This window comes from Hesperophylax consimilis, chromosome 17 (assembly GCF_061612785.1).
Source record: "Hesperophylax consimilis isolate HC1 chromosome 17, BYU_Hcon_1.0, whole genome shotgun sequence".
In the NCBI taxonomy this organism is placed as follows: Eukaryota; Metazoa; Arthropoda; class Insecta; order Trichoptera; family Limnephilidae; genus Hesperophylax; species Hesperophylax consimilis.
This window is the reverse complement of record NC_142852.1, coordinates 24,081,356-24,107,056: the sequence shown is the minus strand read 5'-3', so window position 1 is coordinate 24,107,056 and position 25,701 is coordinate 24,081,356. Positions and strand designations below refer to the sequence as shown.

At 36.1% G+C, this 25,701-nt stretch overlaps 1 protein-coding gene across 1 annotated transcript; it reads left to right on the top strand.

Moving 5' to 3' along the window:
• Positions 1-1,124: 1,124 nt before the first annotated feature.
• Positions 1,125-23,357, top strand: LOC149416304 (uncharacterized). The gene is made up of 8 exons (XM_089642116.1): positions 1,125-1,280; positions 8,935-9,023; positions 9,797-9,906; positions 11,543-11,756; positions 14,974-15,045; positions 19,926-20,003; positions 21,225-21,317; positions 22,852-23,357. The coding sequence occupies exons 1-8, from the start codon at positions 1,139-1,141 to the stop codon at positions 23,062-23,064; spliced, it is 1,011 nt and encodes a 336-aa protein (XP_089498242.1). The 5' UTR covers positions 1,125-1,138; the 3' UTR covers positions 23,065-23,357.
• The last annotated feature ends 2,344 nt before the right edge of the window (positions 23,358-25,701 follow it).

Here is a 25,701-nt window from a genome sequence, read left to right as displayed (position 1 = left end):
GAAGCAAAAAATTGACCACCACCTCGAGATGGTTCGTGCCTGGGGTAAGGCCAACTTGGTCAGTTTCAACGTCTCAAAAACCCAAGCGTGTCTGATTTCGGCAAAGAGGGAGATCAATGACTGTCTGGTGCAATTTAATGGGAGCACTCTCCCCAATAAAGACTCCATTGAAATGCTTGGAGTTACTATATCAGACCAGCTCAAGTCTCGGGGATCCATAGAAGCCCAAGTAAATCAGGTCTTGTACAGGGCTAGGAGATTCTTCAACAGTGACCAGCTGCTGACCCTGTACAAGTCTCAAGTCCGCCCAACTATTGAATTTGGGAGCCACCTTTGGGCTGGTGCCCCAAAATACTTGATAAACCTGCTTGAATCTGTGCAAAGGACAGCGATCCGTCTGATTGACAATCCGTTGTTAACAGACCGATTGCCTTCTCTAATGCATAGACGCAATGTAGGCATGCTGTGTCTGTTCTACAGGTATTTCAATGGAGCCTGCTCCAAGGAGCTAGCAGCATTGATTCCTGATGCACCGGTGCACGTGCGCGAAACTCGACGGACACGAACTGAACACCCGTTCACGGTTGACGTTGGCTTCATGAGAACGGGCCGTTTTTACGACTCGTTTTTGTGTAAGTCGGCTCGTATGTGGAACGGCATCTGTTTTTCCTCCCTCCTATAATCCGAGCCTCTTCAAGGCCCGCATTAACAAATCCCTTCCTACAGCCCCTACCTTATTCCGCCTCACAACGCCGCCCAACCGGGTGGTGACATAGTGTCCCTGTCTGTACACTGCACAGACAGGGACACTCTTGTGAGGTGTCACATAAGTCTGGAGTGGCATCGGTTACTTTGCAGTACCATTATGGCTGCCTGGCTATCAGAACATGCCTATGTTCTTATTCCTGTACCCTATACATATGTTCTCCTGCGCACAAGCTAAGATGGCCTCCACCTCAGCTTGAAATACAGTGCAATTTGTTCCTAGAGGTATACTAAATTCCCTCTTTGTCTACCTGTCTTCGATTAGTGCATAATTATTTTTGTGTAATTGTATTTTTTTTGCTTTGTTCCAGATATCACATTGTGATCCTAGCCAGTATTGTCTCGCTGAGTCTTGTGTTTCAATAGTGTTGCCATGGACTTCTCTGACACAGACAGTGTGGCCATCAAAACAGAGCCAGTGGCAGACGAGGGGGAGATGTTGTACATCGATATAGGATTCCCCAATACGACAGATGAATGCCCGCAGTACTCTGAGAATGTCGACAGAATATCAAGTAAGAAGCATAATATTCAACAAATTTTTCTACTCGTTGACGTGTATCCGGCGATGTTGGGAGTTATCCTTAGGAGATAGACATATATCATAAAGGACTTTTCTGTAGGCCTATTTAAGATATACAATTCCGTAGTACATTATTTTGATGTATCTCATAAGGTTTAGCCAGCGTTAGCAATGTAGTGCCTGAAAATATATTTTTACGACTTGATTATAAAACATTGACTTTTCTCTACCTTCCATAAATATAATATACATGTATTATATATGTAAACATTCCGGAAGAAGTTCTCTAAATGATAGTAAAAATCCTATCAAAATCCGTTACGTAGTTTAGAAGAACTAAGCGCACAAACAGACAGACGCGGATAGCGACTTTATTTTATACTATTTAGAGATATTTTAGAATTTAGTGGTGTGTTTTTTTTACACATTAACTTCATATAACTCCATTAATGGAGAAATTATCGTGGTTGGCGCTAACAAAAAATTGTCCAAAGAAGCGAAGCTAGCAGTCCGCAATGGAGTGCTGGTACCCACCCTGATGAAGTGAGGCATGAAACTGGCAGAGGAAGAATGAAATACTGAATGAATCACTGAGGCCAATGTGTGTTAAAACATGTATGATTGTGTGAGTAATGCGGAGATCCGCAAAGGCTGATGTAAGCTTAATGAGTGAGATTAAGAAAGGGACGCTCAGATAGTTTGGGCATGTAGAGCGAATGAACGAAGAAACGAGCAGTCGAGTCGAGTCGAGCAAACGAGCAATGGAGTGCTGGTACCTACCCTGATGTACGGAAGTGAGGCATGGAACTGGCAGAGAAAGGATAAATGTAGACTGAATGCTGTAGACATGAGATCACTGAGGCGTATGTGTGGTAAAACCATGTATGTTCGTGTTAGAAATTTGGATATGCTGATGTAAACGTAATGAATAAGATTAAGAAAGGGATACTTAGATGGTTTGGGCATGTAGAGCGAATTAGAGATGAATAGAGTGTAAGGAGAATATATGACGCAAATGTGAATGGTATCACAAGTTGGGGACGCCTGAGGAAGACATGGCACGATCAAGTGAATCAGATACTTGAATCAGGCCATGTCAAGAGTCAGAATAATAGAAGAGTATGTATGAATGTGAATGAGGCAAGGAGTGTTTGCCAAGACCGAGTTGTTGGCTGTCCTCTCTGCCTACCCCTGGGGGGGAAACGGTGTGATGGTTAGTTAGTTAGTTAGTTAACTTCACACAGGAGTCCTAGAGGAAAATGATTTCTCTAAGAGCCTACAATATCTTTGGCAATGCTCTGTGGAACGTCTTTTTGAGGAGATAAATGTCAATTTTCATCTTTCATTGAAATTGCGGTAGAACGGGGACAGAATTCGCACCTGACGCCTGTAAAATCTATGCAATCCTTGAAGCTCAGGCGTCAGGTAGGTGTCCTCGTTCTACCGGTATTACAATCGAAGATGCTCTGAGGAACTATCGTAGTCAGAGTCGGAAAACACACCAAACGCGCGCCCAACATATATTATGTACACAGTTGACATTTGTCACATGAGAACGGATAGCTTCTACGACTTGTACTTGAGTTTAACAGCTCGGCTGTGACACTATTTGCCGGCCTCTGTGTTTTCTCCCTCCTACAACATAAGTCCCTTCAAGATCAAAGATTAAAAAACCCCCACACAGCTTCCCCGGAGATGATATAGGCCAGAGGGAAATTATTTTTAACACTTTTGGTCATCCTTCAATATCTTATTATACTCGGTATTCCCATTGAAAGTATAAACCAGAGGTTCCCGAAGTGGTCTATATGGACCCCCAGGAGTCGATATCGGCTTGCTGGGGGTCTATGTCAGCGAGAAAAATATTTGGGGTCCACGAGATTCAAATGTACATACAAGCAGACCCCCATTTACCTCAAGTCAACATTTAGGAGTTCCGTAAATGACACAATATACCTAACACAAATATCATATATATCACAACAATACTACATGTAAACAGTGCACGGTTTTGTTTCTGCTCCAGTTTAAAACATAAATAAGAATACTTAATTTTATACCTGTGCGTATAGGAAGTACTAAATTACAAGTGCAAATCGAGTTTTAGTGTAGTGACAGAATTCCAAGTGATTCCAATCTCGCAGTTAAAAGATATATCAAAAACAAAATAAATATAAATCTGTCAATCGAACTGTCGATTCGTTAGTTCGCACTTGCTTCAAGTGTGTGTGTAAGTAAAGTTACCTTCACATTTACGCATACTATCCCGAGTACGTGATCAGGGCAGCTAAACTTTTTCATATTTTATATTTCTGCTTCGATCTACTAATTATGGATTCGTGTGATCCCTACCATTTTATTACGATGGCAAGTAATATAATAAACTCTATGAACAGTACCATTATGGATCCATCGAATAAATTTACCAAAGAGCAAATGGCTAAATTAACTCCTAAACTTTCGGAACTTTTGGGGAATATTAGTGTTGTTGGTGCGAAAGTGGGCTTCCTGGAAGGAGAGCTGAAGGCCTATACAAACATCTCACAACAGAAGCCACCTCAGGTCCAACCTCTACCTAACACCATACAAGACCTACCTGGAATTTGCGAAACACTAGCGGAAATGGAGGAGAGAAAATTACGTTCTAAGAATATTATAATGTTTAATGTACCTGAGTGCTCAACTGGTACTCAAACTGACTGCATGAGGGAGGATAAGAACAAAGTTTTGAGCATTCTAAGCAAAGTTGAAAATGTTGATACCTCTGAAATAAAAATGTTCCGTTTAGGTAAAAAAGAAATGGATAAAATACGTCCGATCAAGATTGAACTGTCAGATCAACATCAAGTGAAACTGGTTCTTCAAAAAAAGGCGATAGACTACAAAAATTTCAGTATTAAAACCAAAAAAGACTTAACATGGGTTCAGCGCCAAGAAATTCAAAATGTATGGAAGGAGTTAGAAAACCGGAAAAATAAGGGAGAAAATAATTTAACCATAAAATATATTAACAACTCACCTAAAATTATCAATGTTCAACCAAAAAACTCCAGCCATATAAACGCCTCATCTACTACCAGAACGTCAGGGGCATCAGAACAAAATTAAAGGAGTTCAGAGTAAATGCTCCATCTTTCTCAAATGATGTCATCATACTCACTGAAACATGGCTAACATCATCAATCTTCTCAGCGGAGCTAGGACTACATAGGCACCATGTCCACCGAGCAGACCGGAGTCAGAATACCAGCTCCAATACAAGAGGAGGTGGTGTCCTGATAGCGGTCCGCAAAAATATTACTTCGAAAGCACTCAAAATCAAAAATACTGATGTGGAACAATTGTTCGTATTGTTAAGTGGTGATTTCAAGAAAACTATTATTGGAACTGTTTATATTCCTCCTAATGTCAACATATCAATCTATAAAAAACACTGTGAAGATGTTGAGTTAGTAAAAACAAAATATCCAAATCATCAAATAATTATTTGCGGTGATTATAATTTACCTAATTGCAATTTCAACGTTTTAGACAGTAATTTTAATTCAATACCAGCAACCGCCTGCGAACGAGTAATTCTAGATATGTCTTTACTTTTTAATTTAACCCAATATAACCATGTACGTAATATTAATAATCGTGTTCTTGATCTAGTTTTGTCAAATGAAAGCAACGTTATTATAAATGAATCATTAGAGTCTATTCTTCCGATAGACAACCACCATCCCCCACTAGCAATACTTATCTCTTGTACTAAAGAAGGCAATCAAAATAATTCAATTCCTACGTATAACTTTAAAAATGCGAATTATCGGGACATAAATGATCGTCTCCACAAGGAAGATTGGTCATTTCTTAAGGAAGGCGATATTAATCAAAATATTGAATCTTTTTATTACTTGCTGGATAAAATTATTACAGATCTCATCCCACTCATTCATTTTAAAGAATCAAAATATCCGAGATGGTTCAACAAGGAACTTGTTCAATTAACTGCCCTTAAAAAAGTTTTACATAAGAAATATAAAGAAGACAGGTCTTTATCAAATTATATTGAATTTAAAAACGTTAGAAAAGATTGTAAAATCTTATCAAAAATGTGCTACAATTCTTTTATTAATAATGTTGAAACTTCAATAAATCATAATGTAAAGTATTTTTGGAACTATGCAAAATCAATGAAAAATAACAACTTTGGTATACCCGCCAACTTGGAATATGCAGGTAAAAAGGCCAAAGACACTAAAAGTATCGCTGACCTTTTTGCTGATTTTTTTAAAAGCGTTTATGAATGTGAGACACCAGTTTCTGCTAGTACAGTATCAAATTTTACTACTGATCATAATCTTAATTTATCTTTTATCCACATAGAATATAATGATATATTGACTGAACTAAAATTACTAGATCAAAGCAAAAGTGGTGGACCAGATAAAATACCTCCTGTATTTTTGAATAATTGTGCTACCAATCTGGCGTATCCTTTATATTTGCTGTTTAATCAGTCTTTACGAACAGGATGTTTTCCTACTAAATGGAAATTCAGCTTTCTTACACCTATTTTTAAAAAAGGCGATAAACACGAGGTGATTAATTACAGACCGGTGTGCCTTTTATCAACAATTCCTAAAGTTTTTGAAAAAATTCTTCTTAAAAAAGTTATTTTCCGATTAAACCACGTCATTTCTCCTAAGCAACATGGTTTCTCTACTGGAAAATCTACCCTTACTAACTTGTTAACCTATCAAAACTATATATCTGATTCCATGTCTAGTAAATGTCAAGTTGACTCTATTTATACCGATTTTAGCAAGGCGTTCGATAAAGTCAATCATGAGTTATTGCTGAATAAACTCCATAAATTCGGTATAGGTGGTTCACTATATAAGTGGTTTAATAGTTACTTGACCGACAGATTACTGGCTGTTAAAATTGATGGCACATTTTCATACAAATTCACTGCTACGAGTGGTGTTCCCCAGGGATCACACTTAGGACCAATCCTGTTTTTATTATTTGTCAATGATGTATTGTATATTTTCAATGATGTTCAAGTGTTAATGTTTGCAGACGACCTGAAATTATTCAAAGCAATCAGAAACATTAACGATTGCCATATATTGTCAAATAACTTGTCAAGATTAATTATATGGTGTCGTGATAACCGCTTGCAACTTAACATAAGCAAATGTCAAATTATGAGGTTTCATCGAATAAAGTATCCAATATTTTTTGATTATTCCATTAACAACATGTCGTTAGTATCTGTCTCGGAAATTAATGACTTAGGTATTTGGTTTGACACGAAACTTAACTTTATCAAGCATATTGAAATAATAACCAATAAAGCTTTGAAAATGTTGGGATTTATTTTAAGGGTATCTAGTGATTTCAATAAGGTAAATACTGTAAAAACATTATATATGTCACTAGTAAGGAGTCATCTAGAATACAATTCCACGGTTTGGTCCCCAAATTATGAGGTTCATTCACATGCGATTGAAAGAATCCAAAATAAATTTTTAAGATATGTAAATTTCAAAATGGGCATTCCTAGAGAAAACCTAAATTACGATAACTTACTTTGTTCATTAAATTTAATAAAATTATCTGATCGCAGAATTATTTCCGATTTAACCTGTTTGTATAAAATCATTAATTCAATGTTTGATACCCCTGATTTATTATATGTAATCTCTTTTCATACTCCAAGCAGGTCGGTTTCAAGACAGTACCTACCGTATTATTGTAGCAATTCTATGTCAACGTCCCAATATCATACTCCTATGCGACGGATTCAACAGCTAGGAAACAAATATTCAGATGTTGTTGATATATTTAGTACATCAATTTCAATATATAAGCATACCCTATTGAAGTTTTTTTTTTCATCGAGTAGTGGAATATTTGAATAAAGGTATTTAATTTGATTTGACTAACATATAATAATTTTGTCAACTGAAATAGAAAAAAATATTTTGGATTTTTTATATGTTGTGCCTGCATTCTGTGTAGATCAAATCAAGTTGAGTGATATTTTGACTTTATATTTATTTTTCTGCAATTGTTTTAATAGTCGTTTCCTGCACTATTTTCATGTATAATTTCGTAAATATTTTTTATATATATGTATGTAAAAGCCTTAATAGGCGTGAAATAAATAAATAAATAATAGACTGAGAAATTACTTATTTTTTATATTTGCATTTTTTATATTTCGTAAAGTTGTTAATTGAGGTATATAAATAGAGTCTACGTTCCTTTTCTCGTCAGAATTAATATATTCAAGCAAAACATTGGACATTGGAAGCTGCGAATTTTCCTAGTTCCCCAACTTGTTTTTGAAAAATGTCCAGGGTAATAATGACGTTCAACATTGAAATGTACTTTACACAGACTTCAAAACTAAGTTTGAGGATATTTTTACTATCGAAATGGAATGTTAAAGAATCGGATATCACGTGACAAGAAGAACTGATCGGAATAAGCGCTAACAAAGAACTTAAGGAGCAGAGTTCTATAGGGCCAGCTACAGAAAGAAATTCCCGTTGCTTATCCTGATTCATTGTCATTTGGTGTAATACCTCACAAGGGCGCCCCTGTCTGCACAATGTAAAGACAGAGCAACTATACCGCCACCCGTTTGTTGGGCAGGCAAGGTAAGGGAATCTTTTTACGAAAAAAATAAATGATTATCACATGGGACGTAAAATTAAATTTATTAAAACTCTCAGATCGAAGAATTATATCCGACTTAATATTTATGTTCAAAATTGTAAATGGTAGTGTAGACAGCCTTGATTTAATAAACTTCATTGAATTGCATGTACCCATAAGAGCTACTCGCTCTAAAACACTCTTTAATTGTAACAATTCTAAGACTGAACATTTCAAACACTTGCTTGTACCTAGATTACATGAAGTTAGTAATAGGTACGCAGATGTAGCGGATCTGTTTATCTGTTTAAACGTAAGAGTAACATAAAGTAAAAAATAAATTACAACAACACTACATATAAGACAAAACATTATAACTAATTTACCAACGCTACTCTAATTTGTAGGATTCGACAAAGTGCTGGTATAGATTATGCTTAATTCTATATATGGATTCAATAAATAAATCAATAGCACCCCCATACTTGTCGCCCAGATCATGCATCCTATTGGTCAGTGAGTGTGTCTGATAGTTGGTCGTGTATGTATTGCAGAAGAATGTTATATTTTGTCTCGTATTCCTAGTCGGTACATGGAGTTTAATAGTGGCAAAGATGGCAGGACTATCAATGAAGTTGTTAATGACTCTGTGTAACACAACCAGGTCTGAAATTATTCTCTTGTCAGACAGTGTTATTAGATGCAATTGATTCATCAAACTGACATAATTAATGAAATCAATAGGAATTCTGACCTTAAAATTTACATACTTAAGAAATTTGTCTTCAATAATTAATTTTATTCTTTCTGTCATCATTTTATGATCAAATGCCACAGTTAATTATTCTGTGACATGAATTATGGTGTGTGGTATATTTATACCGTTTATATTCAATAAATAAATAAAAACTTATTTACTGCCTGGTAGTCATTTAGACAACCGTCAACCGTGTTTGTAGACCGGATCTTAAAATTTCATATTATTTTAGTGTCGCACATGATGGATAACTCGGCTAAAATGAACACAAAAAACCAAAAGAAGAGAAAAAGAAACAAGAATTGGGAAGAGCGCGAAAAGGTTTGGTTCTTTGCTTTTTATTATTTTCATCATTATAATTGGAAGATCACCCGCCGGTCAAATTTTCTTCTGATATTATTTATTTATTTGGAATTAACGACACAAATGCCATTTAATAATTATTAACAGTCCTAGTACAAATAATAGTAATACATAAAGAAAAAAGATACCTTACTTCATCTAGGAATAATTTACTTTGTCAATTTTCCTTCTCTTCATGCTAATTGTTCGCTTTTGGAAACAAAATATGGTCTCACTGAAGTCGTTGTTTCTTCCTTACTGTTGTACTTAGAAATATGATCTTAATGGTGTTAGAAAGAGAAAACACCAAGCTTTATATTCCAATCTTGAAAATAGCCACAAAACAAGTAAAATATGCACATGAAAACAAAAGTACCAACCGCAATTTGAAAAAACAAAACAGTGAGGTGATAGTAACATCTGTAATACATTTGTCTTATAAAATAAGTGATTTTATATATTTTTTCATTATCACTGATTTTAGTTACAAAAAATGTAAATTTTGGTAGTTCTTATTCGAAGTATGATACAGTTAAATATGACTGAAAGAGATAGGGTCCCATTAGCTCAGTTGGTAGAGCAGTGCCCCGGCAAGGCAAAGGTCTTGGGTTTGAGTCCTAGATGTGACCGTATCTTTTTCTGTTTCAAATTTGCGTTTAGGAATCGCTTCAATAATATAATAAAATGTTAATGTTTGTCCAGTCATTTGTTATTATTAAGTGCATGAGTTAATGAAGATGTTTTGGTTCTAGGTATTATTGAAACGGTGCATTAAGGAGAGTTTGCAGGTAGTGGAGAATAAAAGAAGTGACACCAACACCCTGTTTGCCAAGAGAAAAGCTTGGAAGTCTATACTGTTAAAGTACATACACCTACTTGTTAAGTATAATAGTTATATTCCACAAGGATCCCACTTGGGTCCACTCTTGTTCAACATTTATAGTAATAGTATATGAAATCCCTAGCTTCATACATATCAGGTGTAGACACTAGTTTTCCTTTAATTTTGAACTAGTTGACATGTACCCAGCGTTACTCGGGGACTTATAAATTGTTTTTTCGTAATTTAATTTTCGAGGTTGTGAGGGGTTTTTAAGATATACAATCACGTAGTACATTGTAAGTCACTAGATATAAGTCATTAGTTCTAGTATTAATTATTTAATAAATATATTTGTACCGCGCACTTTTTCACGAAAACGGCGCTATATAAATTAGCCAAATATTATTATTTAGATATATCTCATAAGGTTTAGCCAGCGTTTCTCAGCATTAATATTTTTTTTACGACTTGATTACAAAACATCGACTTCTCTTCTTTAACTAAATATAATATGCATGTATATCATTATATTTATAAACCTTCCGGAAGTAATACTCTAAATGATATTGAAAACCCCGTCAAATTACGTTGCGTAGTTTAGAAGAACTAAACGCACAAACAGACAGACTCGGATGGTGTGCAAAATTTCATCAAGAAGCATAAAAAATCTGCTTTAACCTTTGGAACACCAGACCCTTTTTGAGGGAAATCGAAAATGGAATCAAATATGAACTTTAAAGTGTTTCAAGTGCAAGCGATTCTGTCAAAAAATTGTATACACTTTCTCATGGCATACAGGTTTAAACAGGTTCCCGGTAAGCGACAGATCTTGGGTTCGATTCCCAGTTGAGACCTTTACCTTTTTTCTTTCTGTGTTTTGTTCTGTTTCATGTTTCGTTTAGAGTTCTTACTTTTATCTGCCTCTTCAATGAATGAGTTAATGATGAATGTAAGTAAGTCTAAAGTAATGGTGTTCGAAAGAGAGAGTACGAAAACAGTGTGCAATATAGTTGTTGCTGAGGAATACTTGGAGCAGGTGGATGAGTTTGTGTATTTAGGAAGTATGTTCTAGAGAGATGGGAAGGCTGACAGAGATATTGAAACAAGGGGAAATTCAGGTAACTCCATTCATGGAGGACTGAACGCAGTTGGCGCTAACAAAAAATTGTCCAAAGAAGCGAAGTTAGCAGTTCAAAATGGAGTGTTGGTACCTAGCCTGATGTATGGAAGTGACGCATGGAACTGGCAAAGAAAGGATGAAAGTAGATTGAATGCTGTTGAAATGAAATCCCTGAGGCGTATGTGTGGTAAAACCATGTATGATCATGTGGAGATACGCAAAGAGTGCAAGGCTGATGTAAGCGTAATGAGTAAGATCAAGAAAGTGACACTTGGATGGTTTGGGGATGTAAAGCGAATGAGCGAAGAAAGGAGTGTATATACGATGCAAATGTGAATGGTAGCAGAAGTCGAGGACGCCCGAGAAAGACATGGCACGACCAAGTGAATTAGATACTTGAGTCGGGCCATGTCAAATCGTGGTGGTTAGTTAGTTTCGATGAATCAAATAATGTTTATTTGAACCTGCGACCGCTAGATTTGTGGTGGAGAACGTTACCCCTCTTGTGCTGTTGCTATATAAAACTATTCTACTTTATATTCTGTATGTTTTCAGATTTAACACCTTCAATGACCGCCAGAGGGATCTACCGCAGATTCAGATGCAGTGGAAGACCATGAAATTGATCGCTAAGGCCAACAGAAGCCGAAGTGCAAGAGAGACTACTTCAATAGGAGACGGCAGTCCAAAAGTGGCCAGTCCACTGCAATATGACCACGCTGTGGCAGACGAAACCACAAATGAATTATCAGCAATTTTTAAACCTGAGGTTAATAAATATGTACCTATCCTAAGGTTCCAAGTTAAAATATAAAATTGAAAAAAAGTCAGACGCAGTTGGCTAACAAAATATTGTTTAAAGAAGCGAAGCTAACAGTCCACAATGGAGTACCGGTACCTACTCTGATGTATGGTAGAGAAGCATGGAATTGGCAGAGGAAGGACGAAAGCTGTAGAAATGAAATCCCTGAGGCGTACTTGTGGTAAAACCATGTGTGATCTTGTGAGAAATGAGGAGATTTGCAAATAATGCAAGACCGATGTAAGCGTAATGAGTAAGATTAAGAAATGGACGCTTACATTTGTAGAGCGACCGAATTAAGAAAATAGTGTAAGGAGAATATATGCGGCAAATGTGAATGGTAGAAAATTCGGGGACGCCGGAGGAAGACATTGCACGATCGAGTGAACCAGATACTTGAGTCGGGACGTGTCGAGAGTCGGAATAACAGTATGTATGAATGTGAATGAGGCAAGGAGTGTGTGCCAAGACCGAGTTGTATGGCAGTCCGTCCCCTCTGCCTAACCCTGCGGCGAAACGGTGTGATGGTTAGTAAAGAGAATGATCAAACCTAACCTAAAATTATTTTTTTTCTAATGTTTCTGTCTTTCACCCTTCAAGGGTGTTCTAGGCTATCATTTCAAATTATGGAGAAAGGGAAGGTGAATTCAGACTTAGAATAGATGAGATGTTGAATGGAGGGGAGGCAATGTTAGATAAGGCTTGATAGAAGAGAGGATATTTGTTTAGAGAGGGACAACCAAAAAAACATGTGATCTAAAGTTCCCACTTCTAGACCACAGAAAGTACTATCTGGGGAGTCAAGCATGTGCATTTTAAAGAGGTGAGAAGTGTCCAATTCTCATTTGAATAAGTAAGGAAATTTGTTTTTTTGAGAAACGGGGAATTGTTGAAGGATAGTCCTTTGTACAGAGGCGTAGCAGGCTTTCTTGGATTGACTAGCAATGTGCCAATACTCTGCCCAAACATTGCGGGATCTATCTTTGATGATGGAAAAAATCTCAGATAGGGGAAAGTGGTTTACGAGGGTAACAACAGGGTTAGATGCTGCTCGTTTTAACGAAGGAATCCGCAATATCATTACCCTCGATGCCAACAAGTCCAGGAATCCAAATCAGAGTTAAGACCCCGCAGTAAGCGTTCAACGATAGTTTGAAAAGGAGATATGTAAATATGAATGTTAGAGGGAAGACGCTAATATTAAAAAACAATAATAATTAAGCGAAAATGGTGAAAATATTTAATTAAACATGACTCGTTTGAAATAGAGCAAAACTCTCTCAACAAATGCTTTAATTGCATTTAAAGCACAGACATAGGAATTAATAGACGAGAAGATAATGGCGAGGGGTAAAATCAACTGTTGAAGAACGAAGGGGGTTAAGCTGACTGTGATTCGTCAATAAATCAATCTGACAGTAAATAGGCATCTCGCATTATAATATCACCATTTAGTTCTTAAAAGTAAAATTTGCTTTTGAATGAATAGACATTTTTACATGGGAGCGCAAATTACTCGCCACGTTATGAACTAATTTGCGAAGTCCAAATTCGGCAAAGTAAATTTCTTCTGTTTGCACAGTCGTAGTTAGTTTCAGAGTATTTAGTTAAGACACTTTTACAAATGTTTCATAATTTACTTACCCCAGTAAACAACGATGAGCACACTTGAGAATCGCTACATTGTGATGTGATAGTATATGTTTCTAAAACTGATCCATATAATACGGTGTGAATAAGCTTAAAATAAAGTAAAATAATGCTTACTTATGGAATGTAATACGACAATTGGGTTTATTCTCTTTTTCACATCTATTTTTACAAGTTTTCATATCACAAGTCAACATTTTGCCGTGTTATTTCGTAAAATGAACCGATGATGCCTCGACCATAGTTCGCACAAGAATGATGACGTCACGTTTTCAAATTTCACTTGAGGCCATACGCGAGCACAGCCGGCTCCGATGGAACCGGTATGGGGAGTGGGGATAATACGCTTAATCACTTAGGGCAGGTCTACTAATATTCATATGTCTATGGTTAACGCAAAACTTGTTATAAATGGGTAGAAATTGGGTATGCGGGGGTTTAAGGTTTTTCCAGAGCTTTTAATGGAGACTGTCAGCACTCGAAGAAGGTATACAAAGTGACCACCAGAATAAAAAAGAGGACTGGATTTATGTTTCTGGAGGGAACTAAGAGATTACAAAATATCGTGATTAATTTTTACTGAAAATGTGGAGTTTACCTCCCTCAGACCTCTGGCATATTCTGTGTAAAGATCGTAATATTTCCGCAATGCAATAAAATCCAAAAAATTGAATATTTCTGAATACATCGAATACGTTTTCAAATTTTGTTATTATAAATAAAAATATATTTTTTTAAATATTTAAATTCCATTTTGTTTTTTAGTTTTCGGATTCATTCAGAAATATTCCATTTTGGATTTTATTGCAAATCGAAAATACTCCGACCTTCTGACAGAATAAGCCCGAGTCCTGAGTGGTTAAGTATGAATGTAGCTATTTCTATACAGGGTGTATCGGCACGTACCCGACAAACTTTAACCAGCTATTCCTTAGCACATTTGGAGTAAAAAATGTTATGGGCACTTTGCTGTCCGGTAGCATTTTTTTTCAATTAAAAACAAAAAAATTTAAAATTTCCACACTACATCACTGTCATTGGCATTGCGTTTCGTGTTCAACAGCTGTTATAAGCAAGTATGTCAAAAAGCGTCTTCGCTCTTTCGCACACACTAAATAATAATAGTTAAAAATGAGACGAATGGTGCCGTGCCATTTCGTTGTGATTGTAAACGTGCGCCAATATAGGTACACACGTGCATTATTCAACGGAATTCGAATAAAATATTGTCAGATGTGTTTTCAAACTTTGACAAAGGATAAAACAGTGGTGACATGTGGTGAAAATATGAATAATAATTTTTTTATTAAAAAAAAAACGTTACCGGGCAGCAAAGTGCACATAAGATTTTTTACTCCAAATGTGCTAAGGAATAGCTGGTTAAAGTTTGTCGGGTACGTGCCGGTACACCCTGTATTCTTGCAGCCATTGATTATTTAAATAGAACCCTTCAAAAACGATAGACAGAGATTTCACTGTTTTCGTAGATTTAAATTGCAAATTTTTAAGTTAATTAGTTTTGTTATTATTGCAGATGGAATACACACACACTCCAAAATTAAAAGAACCTTCTGTGAAGCAATTGCCGTACCCCGCCCCTAACCAGGTAATAAAAGTACTTAGCAGTTAAATAATAAACATTTATTGTGTATGTTAACCCATTTCTGACAGGTATTTTTTGCACTGGCGCTACGTTGTCTTTGAATTTCTTTAATTTGTTTTAAATCGCTCTCTATCTGGTTTCAATCCTGGGATTGGTTTGCAGCAATTTTATCTAATCTCCTCTTCCATTCTTCCCTGTCTTGTGCGGCTCTTTTGACTTCTGCATATGATGAGCAGCGTACGTCCACCAGCAGGTCCTCCAGGTACTCTCGGCGTGGGCGTCCCCTAGAGTTGGTCCCCTCGGTCATACCCTCCATTATGACATGCAAGAGGCCTTCTTGTCGTATAACATGGCCGATCCATCTTGCACGCCTCTCGGACAAGGTCCTGAGCAGGTGCCTTCCTCCTTCGATTCTTTGGAGAACCTCCTCATTTGTAACATGGTCTCTCCAGGAAATTCCTAACAGTCTTCTATAGGACCACATCTCAAAAGCCTCTAGTCTCCGTTTATCTCTTTCAGATAGGCACCATGTTTCGCAGCCGTACATCAAGATACTCCATACATAGGTCTTGATGAGGAGTATTCTCAGTTTTAGGTCTATATTATTGGATTCTATTATTTTCGACCTTTTATTGAATGAAAGCCTAGCCTGATGTATACGGCTGTCGACCTCGCTCTTAGACCGACCGTCCCATGTTATTTTGCTCCCGAGGTAGACAAACTCCTTGGTGTTCTTTAGTGGAACTCCTGCCATCTCTACTCTCATCTGATGTTGCATTCGGCCTACAGTCAGCAGCTTAAATCGCTATACCTTCGAAAATAATTAAAATATTTTAGTCAAAGTTTCTATGTATACCCCGCTATAAAAGTACTAAACAAAAATGGAATATTATTTGAAAAGCAACTCAATTAACCTTGTAATATGTTTATTACGTTCTGCCTATCGGTATTTGCTCATACCTGCTTTCTTTAAATCGACATCTCTCACTCGCTTGCACATAGGAGTTGAGTGGGGCGCAACAGAGATAAAGATTCGAATCAAACGGTCATAAAAACCCTCATTTCAGCAATTGAATTATTTCACTAACAAATAATATACTATCCTTTTGTTGAAATACCGATGTAAACGAAAGGCACGAAGATAAATATAAAGAAAAGACTTGCATTGATATACAGGGTTTTCCAATAAGAGGTGTTATTTTGAATAGCCTGCTATTTCGGTAGATGTTGCTTTTGAAGCTGTCATTTTTTAACATTTGACAAGTAGAAACTACGCCATTAATAAAAACGGAACGATACACGCTTCAACAACGCATTGAAATTATTAAAATTCATTTGAGTGAATCAAATGCAAATCATCTTGAGTGATGAGGCCCATTTCCACCTCGGTGGCTTCGTCAACAAGCAAAATTGTCGCATCTGGGGCTCGGAAAACCCAAGAGTTATTGTTGAAAAGCCTCTCTATCCTCAACGTGTGACTGTTTGGTGCGGTTTATGGTCCGGCGGAGTCATTGGATCTTACTTTTTCGAAAATGAGGCTGGAGCAACAGTTACGGTGAATGGATTGCGCTATAGAGAGATGATTAATGATTTTTTATGGCCGGAATTGGATGGTATTGATCTGGACAGCGTTTACTTTCAACAAGACGGCGCTACGTGCCACACAAGCAACGAAACCATTGATCTTTTAAGATTGAATATCAAAATAACACCTCTTATTGGAAAACCCTATATTTGGTGTTAATAATTTTGTGAATTTCAAAAGGCCACTAATTTCAGACCTATTTGCTAGTCATTAACTTGTATTATTTATTAGCTTTAAAAAAAAAATCTTGTCTCTATATCTTGGAACATTTAAATCACATACTTTATATAATCACATTGTTTATTTGTTTTTTTACACGCATATCAATGACTGTACGCATGTACGGACATTCTTGATATGTATATTATACTTTGATTTATTTACCATTTCAAGTACTATTATTTAAATTCGATATTGATTACAGCGTTGATATTTTGCCATTACTTATTAGTTTTTTTTTTCTATAGATACAAGACATTATTTTTCTTCTTTTTTTTAATCTTCTCTTTTATAAAAAAAATAACGGGTTTTCCATTAAGAAGTGTTATTTTGATATTCAATCGCAAAAGATCAATGGTTTCGTTGCTTGTGTGGCACGTAGCGCCGTCTTGTTGAAAGTAAACGTTGTCCAGATCAATACCGTCCAATTCCGGCCATAAAAAATCATTAATCATCTCTCGATAGCGCAATCCATTCACCGTAACTGTTGCTCCAGCCTCATTTTCGAAAAAGTAAGGTACAATGACTCCGCCGGACCATAAACCGCACCAAACAGTCACACATTGAGGATAGAAAGGCTTTTCAACAATAACTCTTGGGTTTTCCGAGCCCCAGATGCGACAATTTTGCTTTTTAAAGAAGCCACCGAGGTGTAAATGGGCCTCATCACTCAAGATGATTTGCATTTGATTCACTCAAATGAATTTTAATAATTTCAATGCGTTGTTGAAGCGTGTATCGTTCCATTTTTATTAATGGCGTAGTTTCTACTTGTCAAATGTCAAAAAATGACAGCTTCAAAAGTAACATCTACCGAAATAGCGGGCTATTCAAAATAACACCTCTTATTGGAAAACCATGTATATTTATTTTTTATATACCTTACGAGTAAATTATTTTCCTGTTTTCAGTGTTACTGTTTTGCAACAAACATGAATAATTGTATGCATATACGAATGTACAATGTACATACTTACTTTATATTTGAAACTTTGCTTTATTTACAATATCAGGTGTTATTATTTGGATTTGTTGTTAATCTTAGTATTGGCATATGAGATTTTTTTGTATATAATTATTCTATTATCCATGTATTATGTTACACTTACATACATAATTTATCAATTTCCGCTGTAAAATCCCAATAGGGCGTTAATGAATAATAAATAAATAAATTACAATTAGATAATTACGTACATATAGTTGAGACCTTTACAAAGAGATTGTATTAACCTTTCCCTTACTGTGCTAAAAAAATCCACGCGTTCCGGTGCTGTGTAGTCAATACACATCTCTAAATAAGCGATTTAATATGGGAAAAATATTAATATTCATAGCTAATCGATTATGTTTATTATATTTTATATCAAAAGTGATAATAATTGTAATTTAATTGCTGAAAACATGAAAAAACCATCGGCAGATGCTAAAAAAACGTGCGAGGGGTCCACATCTAACGACGGTCCGCTTCCGACTGGCTGGTGGCTGGCACACACACAGCTATGCGATATAGGTATCGATAGTCTAAATCAAAATACAACTGCGGACGTGTGGATTTCTCATGTTCGCGCGTAGCGAATTAAAGCGGGACATCAATAGCGTGTCATTTCCTCGCACACTCTTCGCGTATTAGTATCACACTGTTGATTGTATTGGTGTATGTGTTTCCAATTTTTAACAAAAATCTCTGATTTTTAATTGAATTTGAAAACTATGTAAAATATTATTTTTTAATTCAGTGCATAAATGTATAACGGAGGAATACCTAAAATCTGAACACAGAATTTATTATATTTATAGAGTTATTAGAAGCAATGTGTAGTAAATACACTCTACAAATAAGGAAAGGTTAATATGATAATATTCATATGAAAACATTGAATAATTCCGTCTTTTTTGCCATTGAAATGAGGACGGCGCAAAAGGTAGAATTACCCTTCCCGGCGTTAAGCATCAATCAAATCAATCAAAGTGTATTAACACTCTTTGTGGGTCCTATTAAAAAAATTTAATTTATTATTGTTTTTTACACAGTTCTCACAAAATCTACCGTTTAATGTTTTTTAAATTACATCTGGGGTAAAAATAATCTCGTCGAATTTAATGTTTCAAAGACCCAATCCTGTCTGATTACGTCTAAAAGGGATCCAAATGATAATCTAGTGTCCTTCAACGGAAGCAATCTTCCGAACAGGCCTTCCATTGATATGCTCGGTGTAACTATAAGTGACCAGCTCAGGTACGGGGGCTCCATCGAAGCCAGAGTAAAGTTGGCCTCTCAGAAGCTGGGCGTACTGTACAGGGCCCGCAGATACTTTAATAGTACACAACTGCTGACCCTGTACAAATCGCAAGTGCGCCCTACTGTCGAATTTGGCAGCCATCTCTGGTCCGGAGCCCCTAAATACCTGAAAAAAACCCTTGACTCTGTGCAGAAACGGGCGGTCCGTTTGATAGATTCCCCAATCTTAACAAACGGACTGCAATCTTTAGAGCACAGGCGTCAGGTAGGTATGCTGTCCTTGTTCTATCGGTATTACAATGGAAGATGCTCCGAGGAACTAGCGTCATTGATCCCTTCGGCACCGGTGCGTAGTCGGGATACACGCCAAACGCGCGCCCAACATTTGTACACGGTTGACATTTGTCACATGAGAACGGGTCGCTTCTACGATTCGTTCTTAAGTTCAACAGCTCGGCTGTGGAACGAACTGCCAGCCTCTGTGTTTCCTCCCTCCTACAACATGGGACTCTTCAAGACCCATGTTCACTCCTTCCTCTCCACAAAAAGACCCTCCACACAGCATCCCCAAAGATGACATAGGCCCTGAGGGAAATTATTTTCTTCAGGCCCTCCTGTGTGGAGTTAATATAAAAAAAAAAAAAAATTTTAAATCATAGATTAGAACTGGCACCGAAATTTTTTTTTTTAACCTTTCAATTAGTCGAAAAAAAATAGACAAAATATTTTTTTAATATCAAAATGTTTTTTTGGGTTATGTTATGTAGGTTCGCCAGTTTCCAGCTTGTTGTATGATTTTCCAGACACTGTTTAATAATCATTCATTTATATTAATAGGTGACAGCTTCAAGCAGTCAGATTTCAAATGGACCGACCCCCGTGCTTCATTCTCCTCAGAAGAAGTTACATACTGAGGTGCGTATGCTTTAACAGCTTGCCGGCGTATCCCTAGCAGATATTGTTGGCTTACTAAATAACTAACCATCACGCCGTTTCTCCGCACGGGTAGGCAGAGAGGACGGACCGCCAAACAACTCGGTCACACCACACACTCCTTGCCTCATTCACATTCATACATCGTGTCATACATATTCGTCTATTATTCTGACTCAAGTATCTGAGATAAGGTTTAAATTCCCGCTTAACACCATCCGCCTGTTTTGATTTATGCAAGAAAAAAACATGGCCAAAAAGTGCCTTTTATTTTATTTTGTGGATATTCAGTCATAAATATTTAATTTTTTTTTGATCATTTTATAGATGACTTAATTTGCCACATTATACAATAAAATTATAACCGAAAATGGGTTCGTGAGTAGGAGATTTTGAACTTTAAAGCAGTTTTCATAGGCCTATACATTATTTTTTTCTGGGCTTATAATAAGACTTATCTAAAAAATACTCGTTTATTTCAAAGGCCAAGATATATTCTACTCGCAGTATTTAATTAAAGCATCTGAAACATTTCTAGGCGACAAAATTTTCAAACCAAAAACACATGATTTTGCATTACTACGTGTGGCATCGCCTTAAACTTACTCATTACGCTTACATGTAGCCTTGCACATTTCTCACACAATCATACATGGTTCTACCACACATGCGCCTCAGTAATCTCATTTCTCCAGCATGCAGTCTACTTTCATCCTTTCTCTGCCATTTCCTTGCGTCACTGCCATACATCAGGGTAGGTACCAGCACTCCATTGTTTACTGCTAGCTTCGCTTCTTTGGACAAATTTTTGTTAGCGCCAACTGTGTTTAGTCGTCCATGAATGGAATTACCTGCATTTACCCTTCTTTCAATATCTCTGTCAGCCTTCCCATCTCTCTAGAACATACTTCCTAAATACACAAACTCTCCAAGTATTCCTCAGCAACAACTATATTGCACACTGTTTTCGTACTCTCTCTTTCAAACACCATTACTTTAGACTTACTTACATTCATCATTAACTCATTCTTCCTACATCTTCGTTCATCCTAGACACGAGAGACTGTAGATCTTCCATACTGTTAGCAATCAGCAAAGTAATTTATTACCAAAAAATAGTGTCAGCCGGCGCATGGCAGATCGCTCGACATTTTGACTTGCACGCTAAGCCTACACCTGATATTCAAAAAATGTAATTTTCAGGTGGTCCAGGATAATATGTCCAGTAGCGAGGATGATAATTCTCCACCACACACTGCCGAGACACGTCCTTCAACAAGGAGCGCATGCACTAAAGTGAGTATCAAAAAATTTAAAAGGTGCCAAACACTTTCAAGAAGCCCTGAGTCTATCGTTAACTACCCAATCATTGTAACCCGCTAACGAACCACCGATTATTGATCAAGTCACTTTTAAAAAAAAGATTCCATCGTCAGCACCCGTGTCCTGTGATGGGAGCCGGTTTAGCGACCGACCATAGATATAATAATTTTGTAGACCGGGCGTCTCAAATCTCACCGTCGGAACAGACAATTAAAAATAGATGGGAATTTTTTTCAAAGTTGAGTTTTTGCGTTTTTGTCATGTTCCACGATTTTGATAAGTTTTTTCATAATTACGTATTGTAAAATATTTGAAAGTTATATATTTTTAACATGCACATTTACTTTATGTAGTTACATACAACTGACCAACCTGTATTTATATTTTTAATTAATTATTAACCTTTCCTTATCTGTGGTGTGTATTTACTACACATTGCTTCTAATAACTTTAATAACTCTATAAATATAATAAATTCTGGGTTCAAATTTTAGGTATTCCTCCGTTATACATTTATGCACTGAATTAAAAAATAATATTTTACATAGTTTTCAAATTCAATTAAAAATCAGAGATTTTTGTTAAAAATCGGGAACAAATACACCAATACAATCAACCGTGTGACACTGTTACGAGAAGAGTTTGCGAGGAAATGACACGCTATTGATGTCCCGCTTTAGTTTGCTATGCGGGAACATGAGAAATCCACACGTCTGCAGTTGTATTTTGATTTAGACCATCGATACCTACGACCGCATAGCTGTCTGTGCCAGCCGCCAGCCAGTTGGTCGCGGACCGTCGTTAGATGTGGCCCCCTCGCACGTTTTCAGCAATTAAATTACAATTATTATCACTTTTGATATAATATATAATAAACATAATCGATTAGCTATGAATATTCATATTTTTCCCATATTAAATCGCTTATTTTGGGATGTGTATTGACTACACAGCACTGGAACACGTGGTTTTTTTTAGCACAGTAAGTGAAAGGTTAACACAAGTTAAAGACTTAGGCATCACTTTTAAATCAAATCTTTTTTTTTTGCTAACCACACAGCGGAAATCTCTAACAAAGGCTTACAAATGTTGGGATTTATAACACTAGATTTATATTTAAATTTCAACAATATTAATCTACGTTTCATACGAGGACAGTACAATACTGTCTCGTCCCAGCTTCAGACCCATTGACCTAGTGTGAACAGTAGTTTAGAGGACAAGAGGAAAGGTTAAATATTAGATTATTGGAACTAAATTTTTACAAAGATTTAGGACCGGTTGTTTCACAGAATTTGAACAATTCATCAAAGTTCTGTGAAGGTTCTATTCGAGTTCTGACATTATTTCAATTTTGTGAAATAACCGGTCCTTTGGTTTTCTGACCTGATTCCTTTCTCCTGTGGCCAAGTATGTAAAAAAAAAGTAATTTTCACAAAACTTGAGGACTACTGTCTTTTTCCTAAACATAGTCGACTAAGTTAATAATTTTTTTTATTTTTTTCAGAAGGCAAAGATAATTACCGACAACAAATTGAAAATAATGGTATTTCAAGAGACGAAAAAGATGCTTTGCAAAGAGCATGAAAAGAGAATTCAACACATGCAAGAAGAATCGCAGGCCAAAATAAGATTAATGGAAGAAGAAAATAAATTAAAATTGATTTTATTAAGAGAGTTGCATGATGCAAAAATAAGAAAACTGAACTCAGTAGATTAGTAATTGTTTTTTTTTTTATTTTAATAAGGTTTTACTGTAAACTAAATAGAGGGTTTTCCAATAAGAGGTGTTATTTTGAATACCCCGCTATTTCGGTAGATGTTACTTTTGAAGCTGTCATTTTTTGATATTTGACAAGTAGAAACTACGCCATTAATAAAAGTGGAACGATACACGCTTCAAAAACGCATTGAAATTATTAAAATTCACTTGAGTGAATCAAATGCAAATCATCTTGAGTGATGAGGCCCATTTCCACCTCGGTGGCTTCGTCAACATGCAAAATTGTCGCATCTCGAGCTCGGAAAACCCAAGAGTTATTGTCGAAAAGCCTCTCTATCCTCAACGTGTGACTGTTTGGTGCGGTTTACGGTCCGGCGGAGTCATTGGACCTTACTTTTTCGAAAATGAGGCTGGAGCAACAGTTACGGTGAATGGATTGCGCTATCGAGAGACGATTAATGATTTTTTATGGCCGGAATTGGATGGTATTGATCTGGACAACGTTTACTTTCAACAATACGGCGCTACGTGCCACACAAGCAACGAAACCATTGATCTTTTACGATTGAATATCAAAATGACACCTCTTATTGGAAAACCCTGTACAATACTCTCTCGGTAATCTCCACTCGAAATTACTAACTAACAAACAACTCGGTCTTGTAACATATTCCTTGCCTCATTCGCATTCATACATCGTCTCGTACATGCTCTTCTATTATTCTGACTCTTGAAATGGCCCGACTCAAGTATCTGATTCATTTAATTTTGTCATGTCCTTGGGCGTCTTTTTTTAACATTCACATTTGCGAAATATATATTCCTTACACTCCTTTCTTTGCTCATTCGCTCTACATGCCCAAACCATCTAAGCCTCCCTTTCTTAATCTTACTCAATACACTTACATTCTTTGTCCCCAGGGCCTCCTGTGTGGAGTTAATATTAAAAAAAAAAAAAAAAAAACAGAAGTATCAAAAAGTATACTTCTGTTAAACCAAAGGTTCTCACTGCAATTTTATGATTTTTTGAACAACTAGAAAACTAGACTAAAAATGAAGTGGCAATAATATTTATTATATATTTGTCTACTTAAATAAGTGTTTTTTTATTTATTTTTTAGCCATTTTTTTAAATTTCAGTGTTTAAATGGAAAAACTGAAGTGAGCCATTTTTAAAACAATTTTTTTTTTTTGATATCAAAATTTTAAAAATTAGTTTTTTAGCAATAATAAAATTTTAAAGTGTATTTTAACACTTTTCAAAAACACTTTTTTTGTTTTTGGATAAATTCAGAAATATTCCATTTATTCCATTAAATACTCCGACCTTCTGACAGGATATGCCAGAGGCCTGAGGGGATAGTGCGGAAAAGTACGCAAAATCTGCAAATTTCTGAATAATATAACTGTCAATATGCCAGAGGCCTGAGGGGTTTAACCAAAATGTGGCAAGTAACGAACGTTCTTAATTCAAACGTTGTTCATGTGTGACAAAGATAGACATTCAAAGGATATGTATGTATGAACGAAATAGATATAAAACCAGGCAGCGTTTGTGCACTTCAAAGTTGCGGCGAATACTACATTCTACACCACGGGTGTGACTGAGATGACAAGATACGCTTACTCGCTTACACCAATTCCGTATTCACATGTCAAATTTAGTAGTCCTTAACGTGCCTTGACTTGAGCGCCAAGACAAGTACACTTGCTCTAGTTATCGTACTCGTACACGCGCAGTCAATATTCCTCCGCGTCTAACTTGCTATAGTTGACCATTTCACCACTCACCAGGGTTCATTATCGTTGTTGTAGGATATTTGTTGCTCGTTTTGTTCTGCCACGTTTTTTGTTTGAATAAGTTTACAAAAATGGAGTCTTCTCGCAAGCGTAAACATGACACCTTCACTTCAAACCGAAAACTAGAAATTTTACGAAAGATCGATAGCAATGTTTGTTTTTACGAAATATCTGTCTTAATTTTTAGCATATTTTGTATGTATGTGCCGCTATTTTTTTTTTTGTACAATTAGTTTTCAGTGCTTTTGATTTTTTAATGTTCCTCTTCTATAGAAGCTAGCATTTGTGTCTAGAAGAGTGGTGAGTATCAAAATGAAGAATATTAAGGTCGGGTTGTTTCGGAGAATCTGAACAATTCATCAAATTTCAACGTTCATTTTCAAGTTCTGTGAAAGATTTTTTCAAGTTCTGTTTTTATTTCAGTTTTGTCAAGCAACTAGCCTACAATGATATAAAAACAGAACTTGGATAAGTCTTTCACAGAACTCGAAAATGAACATTGAAATTTGATGAATTGTTCAAATTCTCCGAAACAACCCGTCCTTAGTGTTTGTAATTATGAATATTAAAATTTATAATTAATTACAAATATAGTTTCAACATTTTGGTATTTTTACATTGAACTTCTCTTTAATTGCTTTTAGTGGGTGTTTATCGTTTTCTATTGTTCTGATATTTTCGGGTAGGCTGTTGAAGTATTTTTTTCCTAGATATATGTAATGATGTTGAGCAAAAGTGGTGTTACATTTTTGTGTTAGAAATATATATTTTTGACGAGTACGACTTTCAGTTAAAAAGCTCTGATTTTGTTTTTCTTTTATTATTTGAGTTATT